The sequence below is a fragment of the Lytechinus variegatus genome, chromosome 1 (assembly GCF_018143015.1).
Source record: "Lytechinus variegatus isolate NC3 chromosome 1, Lvar_3.0, whole genome shotgun sequence".
NCBI classification, from domain to species: Eukaryota; Metazoa; Echinodermata; class Echinoidea; order Temnopleuroida; family Toxopneustidae; genus Lytechinus; species Lytechinus variegatus.
The window spans coordinates 54,036,711-54,063,784 of NC_054740.1; the positions used below are offsets into that span (position 1 = coordinate 54,036,711).

General features: G+C 37.3%; 1 protein-coding gene across 3 annotated transcripts; it reads left to right on the forward strand.

Annotated features, from left to right (window-relative positions):
• On the forward strand, positions 1-26,877 carry LOC121416932. 3 transcript variants are annotated; one of them, XR_005970280.1, is made up of 10 exons: positions 1-422; positions 10,819-10,928; positions 14,345-14,470; positions 15,346-15,484; positions 16,359-16,525; positions 20,772-20,904; positions 21,871-22,507; positions 22,991-23,455; positions 25,164-25,502; positions 25,984-26,877. XR_005970280.1 is itself a non-coding variant. In XM_041610467.1 (9 exons), the coding sequence occupies exons 1-9, from the start codon at positions 410-412 to the stop codon at positions 25,369-25,371; spliced, it is 1,998 nt and encodes a 665-aa protein (XP_041466401.1). In that variant the 5' UTR covers positions 1-409; the 3' UTR covers positions 25,372-26,877. The 3 variants fall into 3 exon arrangements, 2 of the variants coding, with proteins under 2 accessions (XP_041466401.1, XP_041466410.1); XM_041610467.1 differs by having other exon boundaries at positions 25,164-26,877; XM_041610476.1 differs by having other exon boundaries at positions 2-422; positions 20,772-20,898; positions 25,164-26,877.
• Positions 26,878-27,074: the final 197 nt, after the last annotated feature.

Below are 27,074 nucleotides of genomic sequence, written 5' to 3' on the forward strand. Positions count from 1 at the left end.
AGTCACAAAATATTGCCTTTTGTGTGAATGGCGGTCGGCATGGTGGTTTTTCATTTCTCAAATGCCACATTCATTCAAACCAGGCCATTCACCAAATCGATTTCCCGATCATATTACGAGCAAATGAGTACAACAAATGGACTTCGCAAATCAGTGAAATCGATGTCATCAAGGGCGAGGCAAATGATGGTCATCCTCCTCGCGCTCGCCTAGCCTCGGAGGTTTGAGGTTTTAATTGAACTGAGCATGCGCAAATATGCGTTGCCATTAAACGATCTTCCTACGCAACGGCTGGGCATCAATTTTGTTACGCGATTTTAAAGAGCGATAAATGATCTCATTATGGACCTGATAATGATCCAAAGGTGACATCCCAGTGTGCATACGCTTAGAAATTATTGATTCAAGCATGTCACGACCAGGTAACATTTGTTGAATTGTGTTTTTATTATGTGTTTGTAATTGTATCACCCTGTCGAGTGCTGTGGAAATGTTATCCCCATACCCATATGTGCGAATATGTGTTGTGTTTAAAAGTTTTGGTCGTTGATCATTATCATGACGTATGTTGTTGTTGTTAGCTTGGGTTTTGAGGCGCGTGTCATTCAGATATGAATATTTACGTATATGTATTTGTGTGTGTGTTTAGCCTGGCTGGAGGCGTCTGGGGACGCCTTCTACCTACGTAGGGTTACTCCCCTAAAAAGCCTAGTAACGGCGTTAAACGCCTGGGACCCGTTTCTCAACACTGTCGGTGTCATAAGTCTAACTTCTTGACTAAATCGGAGATAGTGAGCTACTTGTTTGCTAACTGTTTCACGAAGCCCTCTTTACCAAGATCGGGTACAAAAACCTCACTAAATAATTATGACACCTCCGAACCTGTCATAACTTCTTTCTTAGTGACGTAGTGGCATCACGTGGGTAGACTTAGCCTGGACTCTGGAGGCGTTCTGGGGTAAAAATCATAGTACTATTCGTACCTTTACCCCCTAACGCCTGGCGCTTGGCCCTATAGGGCCGTACATCGGAAAGGAAAATGCAACTATACAAATGCACCAAACAGCGCCTTATAATTTGAATCTGACGTTAACACTTCTGTACATGGGTAAAAATATCGGTTAGCAAAGATTGGTTAATATAGAATTTACTGAAATTGAAAGAAATGGCAGAAATGGGATGAAGAAATAAAAGTAGAAGAGAGTTTACTCACATTTGTTGTCTTCGCCATCTTGGATCCATTGTTAATGCAACCTAGTTACGTGACGCTTATAGAGGGCGGCAAAATCAAGTGCTAAAATGTCCCGCTTCAACCACTGAACTAGGGGGGTGTTTCATCAATATTGTCACGTGACAAATGTCAGTCGCGCGACAATATTGATGAAACACCCCCCTAGTTCAGTGGTTGAAGCGGGACATTTTAGCACTTGATTTTGCCGCCCTCTATAAGCGTCACGTAACTAGGCCAGGCGTTAGGGGGTAAAGGTACGAATAGTACTATGATTTTTACCTAAGAATGCCTCCAGGCTAGGTAGACTATGGCATGCAAAAGTGCCGAGAAATTTGAAAAATTATAATCTTACGTAATCAATCATAGAGGTTGAAATTACATCCCAAAACAAGTGGGATAATGCATTCAATGATCATTGTAATACAAATTAACTATGAAAACTGTTGGTAAAACGCCACAAAACCATTTATTTTGAAATAGTGAAATAATTTAATCGATAATAATTCTACCACTTCAGGCCATCCATAACTGGACTTGTATTTGTCGTTTTCAGACCCTATAGATATTTTGGATGATTCTAATCTCTAATTTATGTATATAATTTGTCAAATTGTAAGATTGGTATCAAAGATTTATATATAAAAAAGTTAAACTATATTTCGATGATGTTTGGAATCGTAAAACATTGTATAATTATCATAATTTTACAAATAAAACCGTTATGGTTTACTTTCGTAAACTATTAAAACTGGATATTCCGGGGGTACCCATCTCAACGTCCTAGTGTGATAGTCATGAAATACATTATTCATTATTCCATTTTTCAGCAATTGAATGCCCCAGTCTTCATAGTCCAAGTATGTATGATGCATGATTTACCTTTGCTATTATTTTTAAAAGATGTAATACCCAATTCATCACAATATTTGCAATTTTGTCATAATTTTTCTTTTTGAAAATTATGCTATTTTGTAAGGCTACGTCTCGTCTGCTCTTTTTACCGATAGTATCGATATCAAGGTATTTTAGTTAGGAAGCCTTTCCTGAAACAGGTTTAGTAAGACTGGAACTAACTCCGTGGTTTGTGGATAAAGATATGACTAACTTGTCCAGGTGTTGAGAAACGGGCCCCTGGCCTTGCTTCCCATGCCTGGCTGTAGAGGTAAGGATTACCCGTGGTGAACCTAGACCTAAATCACCAATTTCATTTTTTGTTTTTTGCCCAAAGTTATGTACGGTTCAACCACTTGTTCACTGCTACCACCCTGCCTGTGGGGAATCTATTAGTAGGACTATGGCTAGACAGGAATAACCGTCGTTTCTGGGGATTTATTCAACAATTTCTGACATTTTACTGTAATCCCCATTCACCGACGGTAAAGTGTCCGTGTGGGCTCCCATTTGTTATAACACCAGCACTTTTGTCCGACCAGAGTCCAAAGTTTGAGGTTATATAACACATCGAGGTTACAATTTAAGGATATGTAAACTACAAATTAAAAATATTTAATTATTCAATTTTAAAATACTTTAAACGATATAGATGAAAATGCATGAAAATTATACTTTACCGATGTTTAGTAGGGAAAAGCACATCTAATCGATCCAAATTAAGGCAGCCAAACTGTGAAATATTTACAAACGAACGGAGAGGGCGTCAACAATATACGAATGTGATATCGATGTTGCATTCCACCAGCACACCTACAAGGCAATAATACGATACGATACACTCACGAAGACAAACGATAATAGTTATAATCGCGATATATCGAGACAACGATAATGACGTCATTCAAGATGGCAACTTGCAAGAAAAACCGTCGGGACAGGAGAAAATGTCTAATACCCCTTTCATAAACCCCATTAAAATGAATTAGGCGGCTAATAGCAGCATAATTTGGTCGTAAAATTGGAGGAGGACAAGAGTTATCCGCATTACTCTGATGCTGCTATTATCCGCATAATAGCAGCATCGGGACAAGATTTTGAGTTTATGAACGCATTTCCAAATTATGCGGATAATTGCCATGGTGCGGTCACAAGGTCACCCTTTTCCAACACAACCGCATCGGAGGGGGCGTGTCCAGTTGTCATGGCGATTATCCCCCTTTTTCAGGACGGGCGCTCGTAAAAATAATGCGGCTTATTTTCGGAGTTTATGAACGCAATTTTTATTGAATTATCCGCATTACTCTTAGGCGGCTAATTGGAGGATAGGTTTATGAAAAGGGTATTAGATGACAGATTTCTCAATCATCCAGTGGATTTTTTTTCAATAACGCCGGTCCAAGGTATGCAATTACTTAAGTTATTTATATTTCCCTGGTAATTAAACTGTAAATTTCGCTCAAAAAACAGTTTTAAATCGCGATCTATAAAATGCTAGTTCACTATACGTTGTCTGTAGCCACGGACCCCCAACCTCTTCAGTCTATGTATGGTGAGTGGAGCAAACGTAGTTCAGCGGAACAACCAAAATACAGAGACTGAAGCTTTTGGTCTAGACTATGCCATGCTAATGTTGTACAGAGCACACACTTTAAAAAATCATTAAAATATCACTTTTGTGACCAAAATTACTATTTCAATACAGTTGCAATTTATTTTTATTAGTAACTTGACAATAATTTTTGTATTCACCAGAGCGCTCAAAAACTTGAATTTTTGGCATATTTTTATGTACGCCCTCTATTGGTGGAAAGTAATATGGCATGAAAATTTTCATTTTTGGATCTCTATTTTTAATTCAGAAAAAAATTATTCAAAGAGTCAAATTTAAATAAGAGCCAAGTTGTATAAGAAATAAGTGTAATGGAAGCTGTCAGTGTAAAAAAATTAAGCATTTGTCCCAAAGAAAAAGAGAAAATAAGCCAAACATTGCCACCCTTATTTTGCCACACATGGAGATACAACTGAGAACAAGGTTATATATAACCTTGTTTATTGAATGAGTGTGTACACCTGTACATGGGCAAGTTTTATGTTTAAATCTACCCCCATTTTTATAATATCTAATTTTCATTAAATGAATAGTAGTAAAATTGAAAAAAAGTTAAGAGCAAGAGCATTCACTTACCCTGTCTGTTAAAGTCACCATTTTGCTTTCTTTTGTTATCGATACCTAGATACCACACGTGTGCAGAGCTGCAACCTAGATTTTAAAAATACTTGCAATTGCCGATTAATATCACGATTTGTAAAATATTTGTTTCGGTTGATAAATATAAAGTAATTTATATGATATCTATTGATTAAAACAAATATTTTGCGATTCCTGATATCTATCAGCAGATGCAAGTATTTTTTAAATCCAAGATGGCAGCTCTACACTCTACACACAGTGTAGCCTGGGGCGTTTTGGGGAGTGAAAGTCATATACTGTACGTATGGTCACTCCCCACTAACCCCTGGGACCCTTGCCTATATTTCCCCACATACGGGTACAAAACCAGAAACTTTCGCCCCCGAGAATTCTACTTTTCCTCTAAAAGATCTAGCCCTAAAACACGTACATGGGGTCCAACTTCATTTCCAACATTTCTTTGATATTGATTTCATTTTTAAAGAAGAATTCATTAAAAAAACAAGAGATTTGTTATGAAAAGATGGGAAGAGCTTACAGCCGTGTTTACGTCGCCATCTTGATTTTTTTGTCTTCCGCTTGGCGACAGCACGCAAACTTTAATTGTCAGGGTGAACTTCCCTTTTTAGTCATGGGGAAAATATCACTGGAAAGTGGAAGGATGTTGTTTTTGTGTATGACTTCGAATAATGGAATTTTCTGTCAAGTTTGCCTCATGCAACTATTATATTTAATTTTGTTTCATGAAAACTCTTCAAAGTTTAAAGTGATTGCAAAGCAAACCAAGAAAAGTGAAATCCCTCGGAAAAATATGACAATCAAAACAAAAAGAAATGAATGAAATTAGATGGTCTTAATTATCTCACTGGAAGCATATTGCTTTTGTGCATGACTTTGAGTAGTGGATTTTCTGTCTTGCAACTATTTGGAGCATACAGTTTATTCCCTTGGACTGATGAACAGGCATAGTCCTACAGCATCATTGGATAAAAGTAAAAGAAAGGAAAATGCTCTAAGTTGAACTTCTAGCTTAGTTATTTCATGAAAAGTCTTCCAATTTAAAGAGATTGAAAAGCAAACCAGGACAAGTTAACCCCCCCCCTCGTGTATTGCACCTGCCGGTCCCAGCAAATTTCAGGTCAAGTCAATCTTGATGTTCATATGCCATAATAATCAATAAAATGATTGTGGGAATTAGCGGAAAGACAAGACAAAAAGAAATAAATATAATTCAATTCAATTCAATTTATTTTTCTCAGTATAAAAACAATACAAATATAGTACAAACATTAAATAAATCAGACATGGATATAAATAAAATATTATACTGAAAGGGTAGCAGCCAAAAAGAAGTTAACCTTATGTACGGCCGACCCAAATAAAATACATTATTTGAACAATTAAAGTAGAAAAGGGGAAAGAATTACCTAACTAACCCAAACAAACAATCAGAATAATAATTAAGTAAAAAATGAATAAGTAGTGATGATTTTATATTTACAATTTCTCCTAAAAACATTAAGAGAGCAACTATCCTTAAGATCCTTTGATAAAGTATTCCAAATTAATGGTCCCCTATAAAAAATTGAGTTTTGAAATAATTTTGTTCTTACTTTAGGTATATGAAAATCATTATTGCCCCTGGTTGTATAATTATGTACATTACAATTTAAAACAAAATAATTACATATTGACTGAGGTAAAAAATATTTATAACACTTGTACATAAAAATTGCAGTCTCATGATTGTAAAAGTCATAAAATTTCAAAATCCTCTGAGACTTAAAAATTGGTTCTGTATGAGCATAAAAAGACGAATGATTAACAATTCTTATTGCACGTTTTTGAAGTTTAAAAATTCTATCCAGGTGTGAATAAGAAGCACTGCCCCAGGCAAGAATACCGTAACTTAAAAAAGGTGCAACAAGTGCGTGATAAATATTTCGTAAAACAGTAATTGGAAAATTGCGTAATCTGTACAAAATGCCTATGATTTTGGAAATTCTATTACAAATCAAATCAATATGAGGAACCCATAGCAACTTACTATCAATTATAATACCAAGAAATTTGACTTGCGATGCCTTTGCTACACTAAAATTTGCTAATTGCACCTGCAGATTGTCAATGCATATTTTTTTATTTGTAAAAACCATATACTGTGTTTTAGAAATATTTACAGATAATTTATTAATGGTCAACCAAGAAGTCACCTTTTTTAATTCATTATTAAATTGCACTTGCAGAACATCAATATTATCATGTGACATAAAAATATTAGTATCGTCGGCAAATAAAATATATTTCAATTTCGAAGATACATTGCACAGATCATTTATATACAAAGTAAATAAAAGGGGCCCGAGGATAGAACCTTGGGGTACTCCACACCTTAAGTCCTTATAATTTGATTGTTGACTATTTAAAGTTACAAATTGTTGTCTATGACTTAAATAGTTGTTTAAAAGATCCCAAATTTTCCCCCTTATTCCATATTTGAATAATTTTTTCATGAGTATTCTATGATCAAGTGTGTCAAACGCTTTCTGTAAATCCAAAAATAAGCCAATTGATACACCTTTCATTTCAATAACACTAGTAATACTTTGAATAAAATCAAGTAATGCTGAAGATGTGGAATACCCCACCCGAAATCCATGTTGGTTCGGACTAATAATATTGCACTCATTGATAAAATTCAGTAATCTAACATATATACATTTCTCAAAAATCTTTGAAAAAACAGGTAAAATGGAAATTGGGCGATAGTTTGTAAGTATTTCAGGGCAACCACCTTTAAAAATGGGAATAACCCGACCAATTTTCATTTGTGTCGGAAAAATCCCTGACTCAAGGCAGGCATTGAATATTGCACATAAAGGTTGACACAAAAAATAAATACTTTTTTTTATCACTCTCATATCAATACCATCATGGCCCACATTTGACTTGTTTTTAAAATTTTTTACTATTTCAATAATTTCACCTATGGTTATTGGATTACAATACATTGACTTGTCATTACCCTTAATATGAGTGGTGACATCTTGACTAGGTGAGTTTGCAAAACTACTATTTAACTTGAATCCAATGTTTACAAAATAGTTATTCAAAATATCAGGGAACAAGTTTGAATCTGTAACTTCATCTCCGTCAACAATAACTTTGCGTATATAAACGCCTTTATGTTCTTTACCCATGGCTGTATTGATCACATTCCATGTTTTCTTCATATTGCCTTTGGCACAGTTAAACTGATCTTTATAATATTCAATTTTACGAGATTTAATTTTATTGGTTAGAAGATTCCGCATTTTTTTGTATACCTTTATCCGATAATTTGAAGGATTTTTTAAATAAAGTTTATATAAACGAGATTTTTTCTTAATCAGATTACGAATTTCTTGCGTAATCCATGGTTTATCTTTTCTTTTTGTTTTAAACTTTGTTTTCTTGATTGGAAATTCTTTTTCATACAATATAGAAAATTTATTTATAAAATCATTATAGCAAATGTTTGGATCATTTAAAGATAAGGACCAATTGAAAGTGCTTATACGTTCAATGAATTTATTGATATTTACATCAGATATATCTCGTGATTGAAAGCATCCATTTTCTTTTTGAGAACATTTAAGGTCACAAATACAATAAATAGTAAAATGGTCACTAATGTCATTTACAAGAATACCTGATGATATATGGCAAGTAGCATTTGTGAAAATATTATCAATCAAAGAAATAGAAGTACTTGTAACACGAGTTGGATAAGATATTAGAGGTGACATGGAAAATGACAACAGCAAATCCAAATACATATTAATGTAATGCACAGTGCCAACTTTAAGCAAGTCCAAGTTAAAATCACCAAATAGATAAAACACTTTATGTTCAGAATTTACAATATTTAAAGTCTTTTCTAAATATGTCAAAAAATCTGGAATGGACTGGCCTGGTGGTCTATAAATTATACCTAATACAATTGATTTATTGCACATAGATAATTCTATAAAAGTGCTTTCAACAAATAAATCATTAACCTCTAGATCTTGGCGTTGTCTATACTGCAAATTGCTTTTTACATATAGCCCAACACCACCTCCTCTTCGAATAGTACGTGCATTGCTAACAAAAGAGTAATTTTGAAGATTATAAAGGCTTTGTAATGTATACTGCTTAAACCATGTTTCGGTTACACCAACAATAGTTGGCTGAAAATCTAGAGATGACAAATATGTAGTTAAATTATCAAAGTTGTGGGATAAACTGCGACAATTGAAATGCATACAAGATAAGCTGTTTTCTAGCCGAGCCTTTGTAAATGTAGATTGGAGATGATTATTAAATTCACTAACAGAATAGTATGTTTCTGGTGGCAAAGGTATGTTATCTTCAGAACCAGCAGGGGTTAAATATTCATGTAATCTATTCAGATTAGATCTATACTCATCACTACGGTTTGAATTATTTAATACGTCAAAAAAAGACATTGGGAAAATAAACTAAAAGAAAGAAATCACAAAACACACACACATAAAATCAAAATTAAAAAAAAACAAGCAAAGAACTACAAAATTTATTACAATAAATCAAAATATAATGCGATTAAAAGACAAGTTAAAATTTACTAATTAAAGTTAATAGTAGCCAGTGAGTGCTCACTTGGAGAAAATAATTACTACTACAGCTGACCATGTTTACCATGTTTGTATACACATTCATGGAATGTTTACCCTTTACAGTCTGTCCAAGTCTCTCTTTGAGTTGATTTGTTTCTTTGACTCTTTGCCATTTGTTTTGACAGACACAAGGATCCTTCCATCCATTGACCATGCTTTTGAGATTTTACATTCTGGTTTTCTTGCTTCAGTTTGTGCTTGCCAAAGCAGACGCCGGTTGGTATCTGTCAGATCTTCATAGATGCTGATTCCTGTGTTTTTCGATTTCAGTTGTTTACGATTTCTCAACAGGTCTTGACGATGTTTGTAGGATACCAATTTGACGATGATGGGTCGTGGTTTTGGACGGATTCCTTCAGGTGGTGGTCTTTGTCGATTCACACGGTGGCTGCGATCAATTGCAGAGAGTGGTAGATCTACCCCTACATCTTTAGCAATGCGTATCACTATTTGATCAGTACTTTCTCCTTCTGTTTCCTGCACACCGAATATACGCACTGTATTTCTACGCGAGTATTGCTCCGCGTCGTTGGCTTTCTTCTTGAGACACCTAATTTCCTCAACATCCTGCTCTCTCTCCTTATGTAAATCAGTGATCTTCTTCTGACATGTTGATAATTTACTTTGAATTTCAAGCAACTCTCCGTCATGATGTTCAATCTGACTGGACAGACGACTGCACTTTTCCTCCATGGCATGCTGACAAGCGGTTACCTGATTAGAAAGGTCAGATATTCGACCATTTTGGCTCTGCAGACGATTTGTCAGATCACTTAACTTCTCCTCAAGCGACGAATGTGAAGCATCAATCTATTGGCGAAAGTTGATCTAGGTAGATCAGTGCACAGGCTGTTTAAATCACCTTCATTTTTTATAAAATTTAAATCATTGTTTTTAAGAAAAATTCACTGATGTCAACACTGCCATCTTCTCAAAAGTAATGCAAAATGGCGCAGCCACAAATGAAAATACATTCAGGCTAAGTTGTAAGTAAAGATTTTGGAGTGATTATTGACTTTAAAGCTTAGTTTCAACTTTTACGCTTTTGACCAACACTTTCAGTCAAAGACCCTTTAAACCAATATAGCCATTTTAGGCTAATGAATCTCACATTTACTTCACAAGTAAAAAGATCCTTCTACTCCTATATAAGCCTTGATTAGACCACAATTGGAGTATGTAGATGGAGTCCTTAATTAAAGAAACATATTCATGCACCACCAGAAAATTTACAAAGAAGGGCCACTTAAAATTGGTGCTCGAGGGAAAGACACATTTTAAGCAATGATTGACTCAACTTAAGCTCCCTAAATTGACATGGTACTGTACCTTGCATGAGAACATATGATTGTAATGTTCAACTTATGTCACAGATATGACCAGGAGGTGGTGCCAGATCTGGGTTACTCACGTGCATGGGCCTACCTAGCCCTAGGTACCAGATGTAATAACGAATGTCTTTTTATCCCAAGGTCGGTCACTGAGAAACCTTAAAAATAGGAACACTTTGGAATTAGTCTTGATAATGATTTACTTAATGCACCCAGAGTCCTTTGAGAATGGACCTGATATTTTTGGAATGGGACACAGTGAAATACAAATGTTGACATTGACCCACAAGGACATGATCCATCATTCAGCCAACTTAAAAGCTAGGAGACGGAATTTGGATCTGATTCTGAATGAATACAGAGGCTTCAGCCTGCGTTCAGAAGCATCCATATGTACCCATTTAGTAAAGAGCCATGATCGACTTAAATCTGATAATTTGATGTTTGAATAATATTTTTTTATTCACTTTTGTAATTGTTTTCAAATGATAGGTTCCATGAGGAAGAGAAGAGGCCTTGATGCATCCCCTTCATCAAACTCACCTCAAGCCGGTCTTGAGCCATGTCATACATGTGGAAGAACATTCCTGCCAGATGTTTTGGTAAGACTTTCCAATCCAGTCTGAAATTTATATTCTACTATTTCATAGCGGTGATATAAAAAAAATCATGATCTCTGAAATGCTTCTGAACCTTTTCCTTAATATTTATCAGGATTCTAAAGTAAGTTTACCCTCGATGTCTCATCTATGACTTTCCTATTTGATGGGCAAAAATACCCCAAAACATAGTTTGTACTACGTTTAAATTGTGAAAACTGCATTATGGGTCCTCCGATAAAAGAATACCTGGGCTACAGATTTAAGAGACAACCAAGTGAAATATGTACAAAAGTAATGGGGTAGTTGCTCATGTGTTACATCACACTTTGCATTATCAATTGTGGTATATCCATAGTATTAGTTATCTCAATATTTAATTTTCTTTTTTTTTTAGCTCATCTGGCCTGAAGGGCAAGATGAGCTTATGCCGTGGCGTCCGTCGTCTGTGCGACTACTTCGCCATTTCAAGTCCGATTTAAATTCTGTTTGCTTTATATGATAGCACTTGGTTGGGGATTCAAAACTACTACACAGAATTTTGAAATTCATTAAATATGCTAATCTTGGGGCATTTTTCGAAATTCACAAATATGCTTCTTCTTTTTAATTTGTTGACGGATTTTGATTTTTTTGCTTCCATCTGGTAGAGCTTCATGAGATTTACCAAAAGTTTACACAGAATTTTGAAATTTTGACCAGAACAATTTTTATGCTAATTTATGCAAAATTAATATATGCATATTTTTAAAAATTCACATAAAATAATTCTTCTTCTTTATTTGTTGACCGATTTTGATCTTTTTTTCTTCCATCTGGTAGAGCTTCATGAGGTTCACTGATCTTCTGCACAGAGTTTTATAAGTTTGACTAGAACAATTTTTATGCTAATTTATGTGAAATTAATTTATGCATATTTTTAAAGATTCACATAAAATGCTTCTTTATTTGTTGACCGATTTTGATTTTTTTTCTTCCATCTGTAGAGCTTCATGAGGTTCACCAATCTTCACAGAATTTAGAAATTTTGACTAAAACAATTTTTCTGCTAATTTATGCGAAATTAATTTATTCATATCGATTTTTACTTTTTTTCTTCTTCATCTTGTAGAACTTTATGAGGTTTACCATACTTTTACACAGAAGTTTGAAATTTTCAGTAGAAAATTACTTGTGCGAAATTTATTCAGAAATCACCGAAAATGCCTCTTCTTTATTTGTTGACTGATTTTGATTTTTTTTCCATCTGGTAGAACTTCATGAGGCCCACCACACTTCTACACAGAATTTTGAAATTTTCAGTAGAAAATTATTAATGCTAATTTATGCGAAGTGTATTCATAAATCATTTTTTGTCTCACCTGCGAAGCAGAGTGAGACTATGGGCGCCGCTTTTCCGACGGCGACGGCGGCGTCAACATCAAATCTTAACCTGAGCTTAAGTTTTTGAAATGACGTCATAACTTAGAAAGTATAAAGACCTAGTTAATAAAAATTGGCCATAAGGTTAATCAAGTATTACTGAACATCCTATTAGAGTTTCATGTCACATGACCAAGGTCAAAGGTCATTTAGGGTCAATGAACTTAGACCATGTTGGAGGAATCAACATCAAAATCTTAACCTGAGGTTAAGTTTTTGAAATGTCATCATAACTTAGAAAATATATGGACCTAGTCCATGAAACTTGGACATAAGGTTAATCAAGTATCACTGAACATCCTGCATGAGTTTCACGTCACATGACCAAGGTCAAAGGTCATTTAGGGTCAATGAACTTTGGCCGAATTGGGGATATCTGTTGAATTCCCATCATAACTTTAAAAGTTTATGGATCTGATTCATGAAACTTGGACATAATAGTAATCAAGCATCACTGAACATTTTGTGCAAGTTTCAGGTCTCATGATTAAGGTCAAAGGTCATTTAGGGTCAACGAACTTTGGCCGAATCGGGGGTATCTGTTGAATTACCATCATAACTTTGAAAGTTTATGGATCTGATTCATGAAACTTGTACATAAGATTAATCAAGTATCACTGAACATCCTGTGCGAGTTTCAGGTCACATGATCAAGGCCAAAGGTCATGTAAGGTCAATGAACTTTGGCCATGTTGGGGTTTTTTGTTGAATAACCATCATATCTCTGTAAGTTTATTGGTCTAGTTCATAAAAAGTGGACATAAGAGTAACCATGTATCACTGAACATCTTGTGCGAGTGAGAGTAGTTTTCAATGTCAAAGGCATACCACTTGTTTTTTTGTCTCGCCCGCCAGAGGTGAAGGCGAGACTTAGGGATCCAAATGTTATAGTGACACATAACTCCACAACCATAAGTCACTTTTCAAGCAAACTTGGATGGTAGATGGACTGCATGTTATGCTGCAGTCTGAGGTCACATGGTAAGGTCAAAGGTCATTTTCAGGTCAACGTTAAAGTTTACATGCAAGACTCTCTTATGACACCTAACTCCGCAACCGTATGTCACTTTTCAATCAAACTTGGATGGTAGATGGACATGGGGGACCTGCATATTATGCTTCAGTCGGAGGTCACATGGTGAGGTCAAAGGTCATTTTTAGGTCAATGTTAAAGTTTACATGCAAGACTCTCTTATGACACCTAACTCCGCTACGGTATGTCACTTTTCAACCAAACTTAGATGGTAGATGGACTTTGGGGACCTGCATGTTATGCTGCAGTTGGAGGTCGCATGGTAAGGTCAAAGGCTATTTTCAGGTCAACTTTAAAGTTTACTTGCAAGACTCTCTTATGACACCTAACTCCGCAACCGTAAGTGGCTTTTCAACCAAACTTGGATGGTAGTTGGACTTGGGAGACCTGCTGCAGTTGGAGGTCACATGGTAAGGTCAAAGGTCATTTTCAGGTCAACGTTAAAGTTTACATGCAAGACTCTCTTATGACACCTACATTTAACTCTGCAACCGTAAGTCAATTTTCAACCAAACTTGGATGGTAGATGGACTTGGGGAACCTGCATGTTGGGCTGCAGTCGGAGGTCACATGGTAAGATCAAAGGTCATTTTCAAGTCAACGTTAAAGTTTACATGCAAAACTTTCGTATGACACCTGACTGCGCAACCGGAAGTTACTTTTCAACAAAACTCGGATGGTAGATGGACTTGGGGGACGTGCATCATGTGCTGCAGTCTGAGGTCACATGAAAAGGTCAAAGGTCATCTTCAGGTCAACATTAAAATGTACATGCAAGGCTTTTATGACAAGCGTTATTCCATCTCACATTTCACAATGAAGTTTTGATACCATCCTGTTGCGTGCCCTCACAAATCACGATATATCTGGTTATTTTCATAAGTGGGCGAGACACAAAATCGCTTTCACTTTGTATTCTCAATTTTTTTTCTCTGTCTTGTTTCTTGTTTTTCCTGTTTTTCAGGCGAGGCATTTACCAATATGTGCCAAAGTGTTCAACTCTAAAAGGAGAGTGTTTGAGTCGGGAAGACAGAGAATAGCAGGAACTGGAATATCAATCACAAAAATTGTCAGACCAGATAAAATAAAGGTAAGTTATTGATGCAAAATGTATGTCCATTCATTGAGAGTATAAAGCATCACGGTTTTCTATTTGATAGAAGAAAATTTCAGTTCTAAGCCAGTCATGGCCTGAGAAAAAATGAGCATCACTTTTTGTGACAAATTAGTCTGTCCACTGTAAGGGTTTAAGTCCTGGGATTTCACAGAATTGTGGATTTCTTTTCTAAGCATCTGTTTCCTAAGGATAGTAATCAAAGATCACATAACATATATCGTCATGTTGGTGCAAGAATGCCCTTAACACCTCATTTCCACGTATTGCATGGGTGCAAAACGATCTTAGCAACGTACATTGCGTAAGGGCGTTTTTGCAACAATGCAGTGCATGAAAATATTTTGCTAAGAGCGTTCTTGCACCAACATGACGATATGGTTTTATGTCTCCATAAAGAAAATTATCATTTTGAATGAAAATTTTGAAAAAAGATGACATTTTAGAGTCATTATTGGAGCAAAGGGAGGAATGGTCCATCCCCTACATCACAGTGACATAATACATTTGCTGCCAATTTGTGACCTTAGATATTGTGATTACAACTCTTTGAACATTTTGCATTGTGTTGCCAATTTTGTTCAAACTTTCTCCTTTCTGTTTCTTTGATATTTTCTTTATCTTATGCAACAGTTCTGATGTGCTTGTAAACCACTTTTCATTTGGATTGGTGCCTCTATCCCAAGCCTTAAACACATTAATTGATGAAGCATAATTTCAGATAGAAAATATACATGGAATACAGTTCTAAAAACAATTTTTTAGAATTGACATTTAATGTCATATCCAATAATAAATGTGGTGATACCATGTTATATTCTAGATTATCTGTATTTATGAATCTCGTACAGAAACAAGGGATCAAGAAGACAAACTGGAGACAAAATCATGCAGATTTTGTGAATGCCATTAGGTCAGCAAGACGGGCCCAGCATGCCATTAATACAGGGAAGCCCCTCCCTCCTCCGCCGCCTCCATCTATCAATCCAGGCAAGTGTATAACTTCATTGTCTGAATGGAATTATTCTCAAAGAGTTTTCAACCGTACCTACAGAACTATGGTTTTTCCAGATCCCTTTAGCGTCCTTTGCCAAAAGAGATCATTTAATCGGATTTTCCTTTGTGTACATGATGAAAAAAAAATGGGTTCATTTTCAGAATATGGAAAATACTTGTAAAGGGTGCTTTTCGAGACCCCATGGTTGCGCATGGTATCCACTCGTCAATGGAAGTGCCCCCCCCCCCCCCCCGGCCGAACAAGTCTCACAGCTGATGCAGCTACATGTATCCTGAGTAAATAAAACCCTATCACTCTTATATAAAATTATATGTACCTTGATATCACAAGAACTGGTTAAATTTCTGTTGAGGTAACTCCCGTAGGAAGGAAAAGCAGCTTTTCGCCACATCAACGCCAAGCTGGTATACCAATAACTTATATGAATTTCCTTATGCCTAGGTTAAATAGTCAGAGTGACTGATGATTTTTGATACAAGAATTACAGGCCTTTTTTTGGGGGGGGTTAAAGTGTGAATAATGCCATAGCTGGGATTTGAACCCACAACCTTTCAGTTAGGAGTCCTGGTGGGTGTTTCATAAAGCTGTTCGTAAGTTAAGAGCGACTTTAAGAACGACTGGTGATCCTTTCTTGTGGTAAATGGTATATATATTGGCGATGGTTAAGCGCATAAGAAAGGTTCACCAGTCGTTCTTAAAGTCGCTCTTATCTTACGAACAGCTTTATGAAACGGAGCCCAGTTCTCTAACCACTAGACCACCCGATCCTCAAGGACCCTCCAATGAATACACAGTGTAAAACCCAATGAGATTCAGAAATTTGATCTTTGTGTTTTTATCATCCAGACTACATCCAATGTCCTCATTGTGGGCGTCGCTTCAACCAAACTGCGGCAGCCAGACACATCAACTTCTGTGGCGAGAGAACCAATACCTTTGGTTCGCCCGTCAAGCCACTCAACAAGAGAGCCGCGGCTGATGTGCATGGGAGTAAGGTGGCCATAAGAAAAGCCGTAAGTGATTGTATTTCATTTGGATTCTGTACAGGGAACATGTTCTTCCACAAGAAATTTACCCATATTGTGCATTGCTGCACTCAACCCAGGTGAGGTAAATGGGTGCCGGCAGGAAGTAATTTCTCAAAAAGCTATGAGCACCTGAATTGGTAGACTCGCTTAGCCAGGGTAATATAAGTTTAACATAAAATACATTATATAATATATAAATTATATAACTTTAACAAAGTTGGTATGGGCACTACGTAAATCCTGTATCATTTATTTTAAAACCAGCTTTCATATAGCTTTTCTCTGAATCCCTTTTTCAAGTCTTGCGGGGTGGGGGGGGGCTCTACATTTCTATTATACACACCCGGCTAGAAGAAAACAAGTAAAATCTATGTTTTTGTTGTCAAGATGTAATATCTATATCTTGTATTAATTAGGATGTCAAATTTACACCCCCAAAAATCAGAAAAAAAGGGTGAAGGTGGAGAAATAGGAGCATGAATCTGATTTTATGGACCGTATTCTGAAGTCAGGTTAAACTTAGACCATGGTCTAACTCTGTGCTAAAATTATGGGAAGCCAAAAATTCAAAATTTCTGTTTGTATTGTAGGCTATATTTCTTATGTTTACTATTTTGTTTCCTTTTGCTTTCATAATGAAGAATAATACTTTAGTTATCATTCCCAGACAATTGCAAACAATTTTGGTGTCATATCAGTGAATAAATTGAATGTGTACTGTTAGGGATTTGTGCTCCAATTGGCTCCCCATAGGTAAACCACAACTTTAAACCAGGGTTTAATTCAAACCCAGGTTCAGAATACGGGTCTTTGAGTTTATTCACTTTAAGGAAACCAAAACCCAAGATGAGAATCAATGAGAGGAACAATTTCAAACAAGTTTCATCAAAATCGGTTATGAAATAAGCAAGTTATGGACATTTAAAAAGTCTACATTGTACTTTCTATGGGTGTCCTCAAATTGGCAAACATGCTTCAAAATAGCTGATTTTAAGGACAACTCTCAATTTGTTTATGTACACAATTTTTTCAGATTTTCCCCTTTATTTTACATATTTCACAATATTTCCTCCTTACCTTGACATATGTGGTGTGAATTATATTTTCCCATGACATATGTTGTGCTCAGAGGAGGCAAGATGCAGCTCAAAAGATAATGAGGAAAATTTGTGTACAAAACAAATGGAGAGTTGTCCAGAAAATCAGCCATTTTGAAGCATGTTTGCCGATTTGAGGATCCCCATAAAAAGTACAACAAGAGTTTTAAACTTCCATAACTCGCTTATTCTCTCACCGATTTTTGATAAAACAAGTTTTAGATTGCTCCTCTCATTTTATTCTTTCTGACAAGATAGATTTCCTCCTTGTATTTTGGTTTCCTTTACGTTTAATATATCTCTTCCCTCATATTGGTCTGGATTTCTGTGAGATAATAATTATTTGATACAACCCATGGTAATAGGATTTTTGCAATGATTAAGGGATAGTTACGTGTAGTAACAATAATTCCTATTTTCATCTTTTGCTTACAGAAAGTGATATATACAGTGCGTCCCAGAAAAAATGAAACCGAGATTTATCATAACTTAATCACAAATACAATAGACAAGTGACCTACCATTGGAAAGCTTAGAATCTCCTCTTTCATCTAAAATTATTCAAATTATTTCTCAAAGGGCAGGAGTTTAGTGATAATAGTAGGATTTTTAGAAATTTAGTGTAATCACTTATCACAATTTTAGAATATAAAAGAAAGGAGTATCTTCTACACACTTCTGAACGCATGCCTTGAACGTACACTTAACAGCTAGTGTGAACAAAGTATATTCATTCTTACAATTGTATTGGAAACCTGTAAATAATAGGCAGTTCCAAAGAGTTTGGGCAATTATTGACAGACGAGAATGATATATAATGTAATGAAAGATATAGTAGTTGACACCAAGCAAATATTTGCCAGTAACTATGGTACTCAAAATCTTCAATGTTTGATTACTCAAAGATTACATTGTCCAGCTTAATATTTTCAAGCCTGAGTGTTATGATAATTCACTTGGTTGGCGTGCAATCGTTTGGTCTACTTCTTAGTCTAATATACCACATGGACTGAACTTATTTGGTCAATATCAGTGTGGTCTTATTGCCATTTGGTCCTGTTTAATATTTTCAATTATTAAGGCTTGGTTTATATTCTCTAGGTTGGTCTGCAAGCATTCGGTCTACTTCTCAGTCTTATACCACATGGACTAAACTTATTTGGTCTAATACCAATGTGGTCTTATTGCCATTTGGTCTACACTACACTTGGTCTAAAACCCATTAAGTCTAATTCTAAATTAGCTTTATGCCCAAAAGGTCTAATATTGACTTGTTTCTACTAGTTATTTAGCAATGTGTCAAATGAAAGTTTTGTTCAATAACAGTGAACATCTAAGTTATCTAACCATTTAGACTAAATCATATCTACAGAATGAGTACATAGCCAAACTGGATAAATACAATTTGGTTCATGGGTTAATTGGAAACGAGACCAAATAGTAGACACACTAGTTGTATATTCTATCAAAAAGCGATTGTAACACTGAATGCTCACATTCAATGTTACAAAGGGTTGCATAAAAGCAATTTATTATTGTTCAATTAATCATCGTATGGTTTACTTTATCCAATTCTGTGAGAACTTCTTAGGTCTGCATCTCTTACTCTTGTTTTTTCTTGATTTTTTTTTTGGTCATTATTTGTGTAGGATTCCCCTTTAAAACTAAGTTTGAGTTCAAGTATAGAAATCTAATATCAAAAGGAAATGGCTGAAAGCAACCCCAAGGTATTTTTCTTGTACTAGCATGCTTATGCAAAATATTACAGAATTGCTCAAAATTATATTCATGAATTATTACAAGCTTTTCAAACTTGGTGTAGCTACCACAGGAAATAACATGTGGGATATCACACTCTGAACAGATAGGCATTTTGCAGTAAATTTTCTGATCTTCTCGATTTATGTGGAGCGTTGTGGCCCATTGGATTAGTCTCCAGACTTTGAAACATAGGGTCATGGGTTAAAATCCCAGCCATTGCATAGTTTCCTTCAGCAAGAAATTTATCCACATTGTGCTGCACTCAACCCAGGTGAGGTGAATGTGTACCTGGCAGGAATTTTTTCCTTGAAATACTGAGCGCTGGAAAGGCTGCTTGAGCTACAGCCGGGGTATTAATATTCAAGTCCTTTGGAAGCACTTAGAGGCATTATTCATAATGTGTTATGCGTTATAGAAGAACTTACTATTATTATTGTTTTTATACATTTTCCTGAAAAATCGTTTGGCAGAAATCATTTATTTATGTTTTGTTTTATTTTGTTCAATTCTGTGAACATTTTATTGTCTCGCCCACTAGAGGTGAAGGCGAGACTTAGGGATCTAAATGTCATCTGTCGTCTGTCCGTCACAAAATTATAATGACACATAACTCCACAACCATAAGTCGCAGTTGGCGGTCACATGGTAAGGTCAAAGGTCATTTTCAGGTCAACGTTAAAGTTTAAAGTTAAAGACTCTCTTATGACACCTAACTCCGCAACTGTAAGTCACTTTTCAACCAATCTTGGATGGTAGATGGACTTGGGGTCCTGCATGTTAGGCTGCAGTCGGAGGTCACATGGTAAGGTCAAAGGTCATTTTCAGGTCAATGTTAAAGTTTACATGCAAGACTCTCTTATGACACCTAACTCTGCAACCGTAAGTCACTTTTCAACCAATCTTGGATGGTAGATGGACTTGGGGTCCTGCATGTTAGGCTGCAGTCGGAGGTCACATGGTAAGGTCAAAGGTCATTTTCAGGTCAACGTTAAAGTTTACATGCAAGACTCTCTTATGACACCTAATTTTGCAACTGTAAGTCACTTTTCAGCAAAACTTGGATGGTAGATGTACTTAGGCGACCTGCATGTTATGCTGCAGTCGGAGGTCACAAGGTAAGGTCAAAGGTCATTTTCAGGTCAACATTAAAGTTTACGTGCAAGGCTTTTATGACAAGTGTTATTCTATCCCAGTCATTTCACAATAAAGTTTCTATACAAATCTGTTGCGTGCCCTCGCAAATCACAATATTTCTGGTTATTTTCATAAGTGGGCGAGACACAAAATCGCTTTTGCCTTGTTTTCTTGTGGTTTTTGCGATTACCAGAGTTTATCTTGAATGAAAGTTCCTATTGCTTCACTCCATATTGCAGTATGATAACATTGTAGTGAGACGGAAACCTTCTACCAACCCTTATGCCTATGCCCAGGGCGATGGCAATGATGAAGGGGTCAAGGTCTACTCTGCAGCGTTTGGGGGCAGTGGTCCTGATCAACAAGGTAAAGGTAAAATATAGTAGACACTGAATCAGTCGACCTTAAGTCAAATGACGCTTATCTAGGGACAGGGATTCTCCGCGATTGCGGAAAATGAACGTGATCCATGGAATTGGTCATTTGAAACGGGAATAGCCTTTTCAAACAGAAAATGACAGAAAACATATTAAAAATGCGCAGAATAGCAACAGAAATTACTCACAAATCCTCAATGAAATTTGAATATCAACTGGAAAAAACACAATCTCACTTTGCTACAACAATCATAACAATCCACACATTGTGTCTGCACTCGAGCCCCTCCATTGCTTGATTGTATCAAAATTAGTTTACGCTCACGTCCACGTAAAGGCAGAAACAAAGCCGTGTGTTGGTGCCCTTTGCATTCGGTCATAATATCATGATCATGGTAGTCAACAAAGTCAAAATGGCGGATAGGCGAAAGTCTTCGACTGCTCAAAACGATGTCCAAAAATGTCCCCAAATCAGCATTAAATCTCATTCAACCATAAAATAATGCTAGTAATATGAAAGGTGAAGTGAAAAAGTATTCATGTTGATTATGTTTCTTTGAATAGTTTTTGTACTTGAATCTCTTCAATTAAAATCCATTTTAAAACGTTGTAAGTACAGTGGCAGATACAAATTTTGACCAGCATGAGCATTTTGACATCGCTACTCATTGCGTATTGATTGGAAATGGAAAATTACTGTCCCTATATTGTCTTAGCTTGTGCCATAAATTTCTAACAGATGATATTAGTTTACCTACACTTTTTACATATTTAGTAATTGAGAAATGGGGACAGGGGTGCAATTTTAAAGAAAAGAGTAAATTGATAAGGTTTTAGAGGGTCCTTGTGCAAGATTATTTGGATGCTCTAAATGTGATTTAATGTCAGTGGTATTTTGAGATCATAATAGTGCTATTTTGTGTGCATTAGAAACTTAGAATTCTCTGTTGCTTTCATTCAGCTTCAACAGTTACTGCCAGACGGAATTCAACCTCGCCCAGAAGAAAAATAGCTTCCCCTCGGCAATCCTCCCGCAGGAGTTCAACATCTCTCATATCATTGTCACCAAGACAACAATCATCACCAAGGCAACAGCCTTCACCGCGGCAACAAACATTGCCAAACCAACGGACTTCTCCAGGGTTCAAGCAGTTTTCCAGAGAGTCGTCATCACTCTTGTCGCATCCGTCCACCTCTCCTCGTTTTCAGTCATCCTCACAGCCGTCCGCATCTCTGTTGCCCCAGACAGCATCCATGAAACATTCCCCGTTGCGGTCGTTACCTCCAGCAACACAGCATCCGTCATGGCAGGCACCCACGTTGCCACAAAAGCTACCATCTCCTTCTCAAGAACTGACAACAATACAGCCCCTGTCCTCATCTAGCCCTCACCAGCACTCCTCACCATCTCAGATCATGGGTCCTGCCCAGATATCCCCTCCGCCTATTCCTCAGGCAAGCCTCAACTCATTACCGCCATGGCAGCAAGCCTTGAAGACCAGCAGCAGCAGGTCACCTCCAAAAGCAGCAAGACTTCCCAATGGACACATCAGGAGGTCAAGATTGATCAAGTCGGGAAAACCCAAGGGCAATGTCAGGTAAGAACATCTTACACATGGTTTCAGTTAAAAAGAAAAACAATGTTAAGTGTCACCACATCACCACAGTAAGATGCATTTTCCAGTCAAATTAATTTCTGATAAGACAATACAAACATGGTTCTCAAAGGAAGGGGGGCATGTAAAAAAATGTTTAAAACATAGGTCAAATGTCACCACCTTACCACCATCAGATGCACTTTCCTGTCAAATTCATTTCTGATTTAAGAAAAAATGGTCCTCAAGGGCAGGGGTGTGTGCCCCTTCCCCTCCTCCTGGAGCAATTCTTGGGAAAGCAAAAAGTTGGCAAATCAATGCATGTGCTCTCATTTTATGCATTTTTTGACAGAAGCATTCTTTTTTTATCCTCTTTAGGTACATAAATGCTAACTTTGACATTTATTGTAAAAAAAAGTCCCTTAAATTTGAAGTTGGAGTATACTAATTTGAATTCCTTCTCCACTTCAATTTTTTGTAAAACAGATTCGCTGATAATGTCCAAGTTAAAACATTTGGTGATACTTTACCGGGACCCGATGATGTCGGAGGGCCTGCTGACTACGAAGCACCCTCACAGTCAGTGTATGCCTCCCACAATGCCATGCCAAATAGCTTTGATGAACAATTACTATCAAGACACCAGGATCTTATGTCAGTGTTGAAGAAGAACTATGGGGATGATGTGATGCTGGCCACACCCGGCAACCATATCGAGGAGATGATGCAGTCCAGGCATCCAACCCATCCCCTTCCGAACTATGGTGGGATGGGTCACTATGGCAACCAAGGAGGACATGAGGGTGGAGGAATACCCGACCTCACACCCATGAGCACGGGGCTACAGAGAAGCTCGGCATTGAATGCTTCGCCATCGCATCTCCCGCCATCCTCTATGATGACCTCCTATCAGGATTCCTTTGGGAGAACGGATCACTCGTCATTTAATAGGTAGGATGAATTCAGAGAAGGAGATGATTTTAAAGGACAAGTCCACCCCAACAAAAACTTAATTTGAATAAAAAGAGAAAAATTCAACAAGCATAACACTGAAAATTTCATCAAAATCGGATGTAAAATAAGAAAGTTATGGCATTTTAAAGTTTCGCTTCATTTCACAAAACAGTCATATGCACATCTCGGTCGGTATGCAAATGAGGAACTGATGACACCACTCACTCACTATTTCTTTTGTATTTTATTATATGAAATATATTTATTTTCTCGTCATTTTCATGTGAAATGAAGTTTCATTCCTCCCTGAACACGTGGAATTCCATTGTTTTAACATTTTGTGCTTCAGGCAAGGAGGTCCTAATTGTCAAATTTGTCAAAATTGAAATATTGTATAATTCAAACATTAAAAAACAAAAATAGTGAGTGAGTGACATCATCGACTCTCTCATTTGGATGTAACTGGCTCGTTCATACAACTATTTTGTTAAAAATAAGCGAAACTTTGAAATGTCATAACTTTCTTATTTTACATCCGATTTTGATGAAATTTTCAGCATTGTGCTTGTCTGATTTTTCTCTATTGATTCAAATCAACTATTTTCTGAGGTGGACTTGACCTTTAATAATGATATAAAGGAAACAGTGAGATGAGTTGATAACCTTCATGTTTTCAGTCATCAAGTAGATTATCTAACATGTTTACAGTATGGTCATATTTTCTGTACTTTCCTCCATTCATTTAGTTTGCGAATTATTCAGATTACAATAGACTCTGCATGATTTGACGTTCCAGGGCCCGTCTTACACAAAGAGTTATGATTGATCCTATCAACCTCAACTGTTTGGAAATCCATCAATGTCATAATTTTCTCTTCAGGAAATTTGCACAATATCCTTCAAACAAGAGAAGCAAGCTGAATTCTAGTGGGGAAAAAATGAATGTTTGAATATACTTGATGCTTGATATATTTGATGGAGTAATCCCTGTGGCAACTCATACAGGAAGCTATACTGGGATGATGAATAAAGTGAGCCACTGGAAAGAGTGTCATGAAGTGCAGAAATGGTGATGGATAGACATAGCAATTTGTTTTTACAGTAAAACATGCTATATACAGCACATCAAGAAATATTTCTAGATGATATATATGTTGTTGTTGGCTTTCCATAGTTGAGGTTGATCAGATCAATTGCAACTCTTTGTAAGACAGGGCCCATAAGTTAAATAATTGCCTCACTTGAATCGTTATATTAGACCAGAGTAGGCAAAACAGATTTCTTTGTTCCCAAGAGTTTTGACAAAGCATGGTCACCTGAATTTCAATTTTTTTTATTATTTGTAGAGTATACGTTACCATGGAAAACAGGTACCTCATTCTATCTATAGAATTTGTGATGGCATCTCAGGAATAGATACCATACATGGCCGTACACAGAATTTTTTTTTTTTTGGGGGGGTAATATTTGTACAAAGTTTCAGAACGAGGCAACCAAGCTTGTCATGGGGCACTTTTGTATTTTCAAGTTAGAGTTGAAGGACTTTGTGCATCCTTTTGGTGAACTTTGTGAAAAACCACCCCCCCCCCCTCCCCTGCATACAGCGATAGTCGTTTGTTTGTTGGCTTTCAATTTTATAACAACAAAGATAGAAGTACAACATTCTGATGTTTCTCTCTTTTTTTCTTCCTGTAATATATTGCAGCACAACTCCCTTCTCACTGAACAACCCATCAGGACTATCCAATGAAGCTACCTCCAACCATACCAGGCCTCCGCAGGGGTACGGTAGAAGGCCACGCCCGGTCGTAGGATCCCTTCGCGGTCCAGTTCCTTCCAAGCCATCTCCCAGTGACTTCAGTAAGCTCTCTATCTCTGGAGGCATGCATGGAGGGGCATTCTCAGGAATGTGATGATGTTGATCTGGAAGTCACGTCTAATTGGATGTTCCAGGTTCCACCCGACACCTACTTTAGCCGTCTCCCAGTGGAGGGCATTCCAAGGAATGTGACGTTGCTACTCTGGAAGCCACTAACAAGTGGAGGTTCCAGATTCCGCCCGGCACCTACTTTAGCCGTCTCCTAGTGGTGGGCATTCCAATGAATGTGACGTTGCTACTCTGGAAGCCACTAACAAGTGGAGGTTCCAGGTTCCGCCCGGCACCTACTTTAGCCGTCTCCCAGTGGAGGGCATTCCGAGGAATGTGACGTTGCTGCTCTGGAAGCCACTAACAAGTGGAGGGTCCAGGTTCCACCCATCACCTAGTTAAGCCGTCTCCCAGTGGAGGGCATTCCAAGGAATGTGACGTTGCTACTCTGGAAGCCACTAACAAGTGGAGGTTCCAGATTCCGCCCGGCACCTACTTTAGCCGTCTCCTAGTGGTGGGCATTCCAATGAATGTGACGTTGCTACTCTGGAAGCCACTAACAAGTGGAGGTTCCAGGTTCCGCCCGGCACCTACTTTAGCCGTCTCCCAGTGGAGGGCATTCCGAGGAATGTGACGTTGCTACTCTGGAAAAGTGGAGGTTCCAGGTTCCGCCCGGCACCTACTTTAGCCGTCTCCCAGTGGAGGGCATTCCGAGGAATGTGACGTTGCTACTCTGGAAGCCACTAACAAGTGGAGGCTCCAGGTTCCGCCCGACACCTACTTAAGCCGTCTCCCAGTGGAGGGCATTCCGAGGAATGTGACGTTGCTACTCTGGAAGCCACTAACAAGTGGAGGTTCCAGGTTCCGCCCGGCACCTACTTTAGCCGTCTCCCAGTGGAGGGCATTCCGAGGAATGTGACGTTGCTACTTTAGAAGCCACTACCAATTAGAGGTTCCAGGTTTCCACCAGCACCTAACAACCATAGTCATCAAAGGATGTTCCCTTGAAAGTGATCTTCAAATTGATGTTACTAAGATGAAATCCATGCCCAATTGGATGCCCTAAATCTTCTTGTTTGGCCCAAATCTGCAGTCTACTGTAAACGCTGTTATTTTTGCGCGATTAGTTTTTTTCGTACTTAGCGGCTTCAAAACACATTCGCGGGTTCTTAAATTTGCGCTGCACACTCCATGATCACAAAGTCCCTTCCTTCTTGCCCATCTGTAAATGGTTTTAATCAACATTTCAGCAACATAATCATATTTTCTGATCATAATTCTAGCTCTAAAGCGGCATAATTCAGCGTTGTTTTGATCTAATCATGAGCTTTTGTGACATTTAGCGCAACTTTTCTTTGCGGGGCGGACATCGGGGAAGGCAAAACGGAGGTGCTAGCTGCTGGTCTGGTATGGACGGCCGAGCACCGGGTAAGGACCGGGGGGATTATGGCTATCAAAGTGCATGGGATCAATCAACAAACATGGGCGATTGACCCAACGTCTTCTGAACAGATCTTAACACTCACCAATCAAACAGCAAAAGCAATTTATATTTCAACCAAAATCATAATTTAAATACCGATCTGAAACTGAAAAAAAATGATCGCATTGCTTTAATTGGAACAAATTCTCGCATTGCATATGATTTTGGAGCTCAAGCTTGCTTGCTTAAATGCCGCCCTCTGTAGGTCAAATTATGCAATCTCTTTGCCAAAACGATACACGCAATTGAACTGCGATTCAAAACTT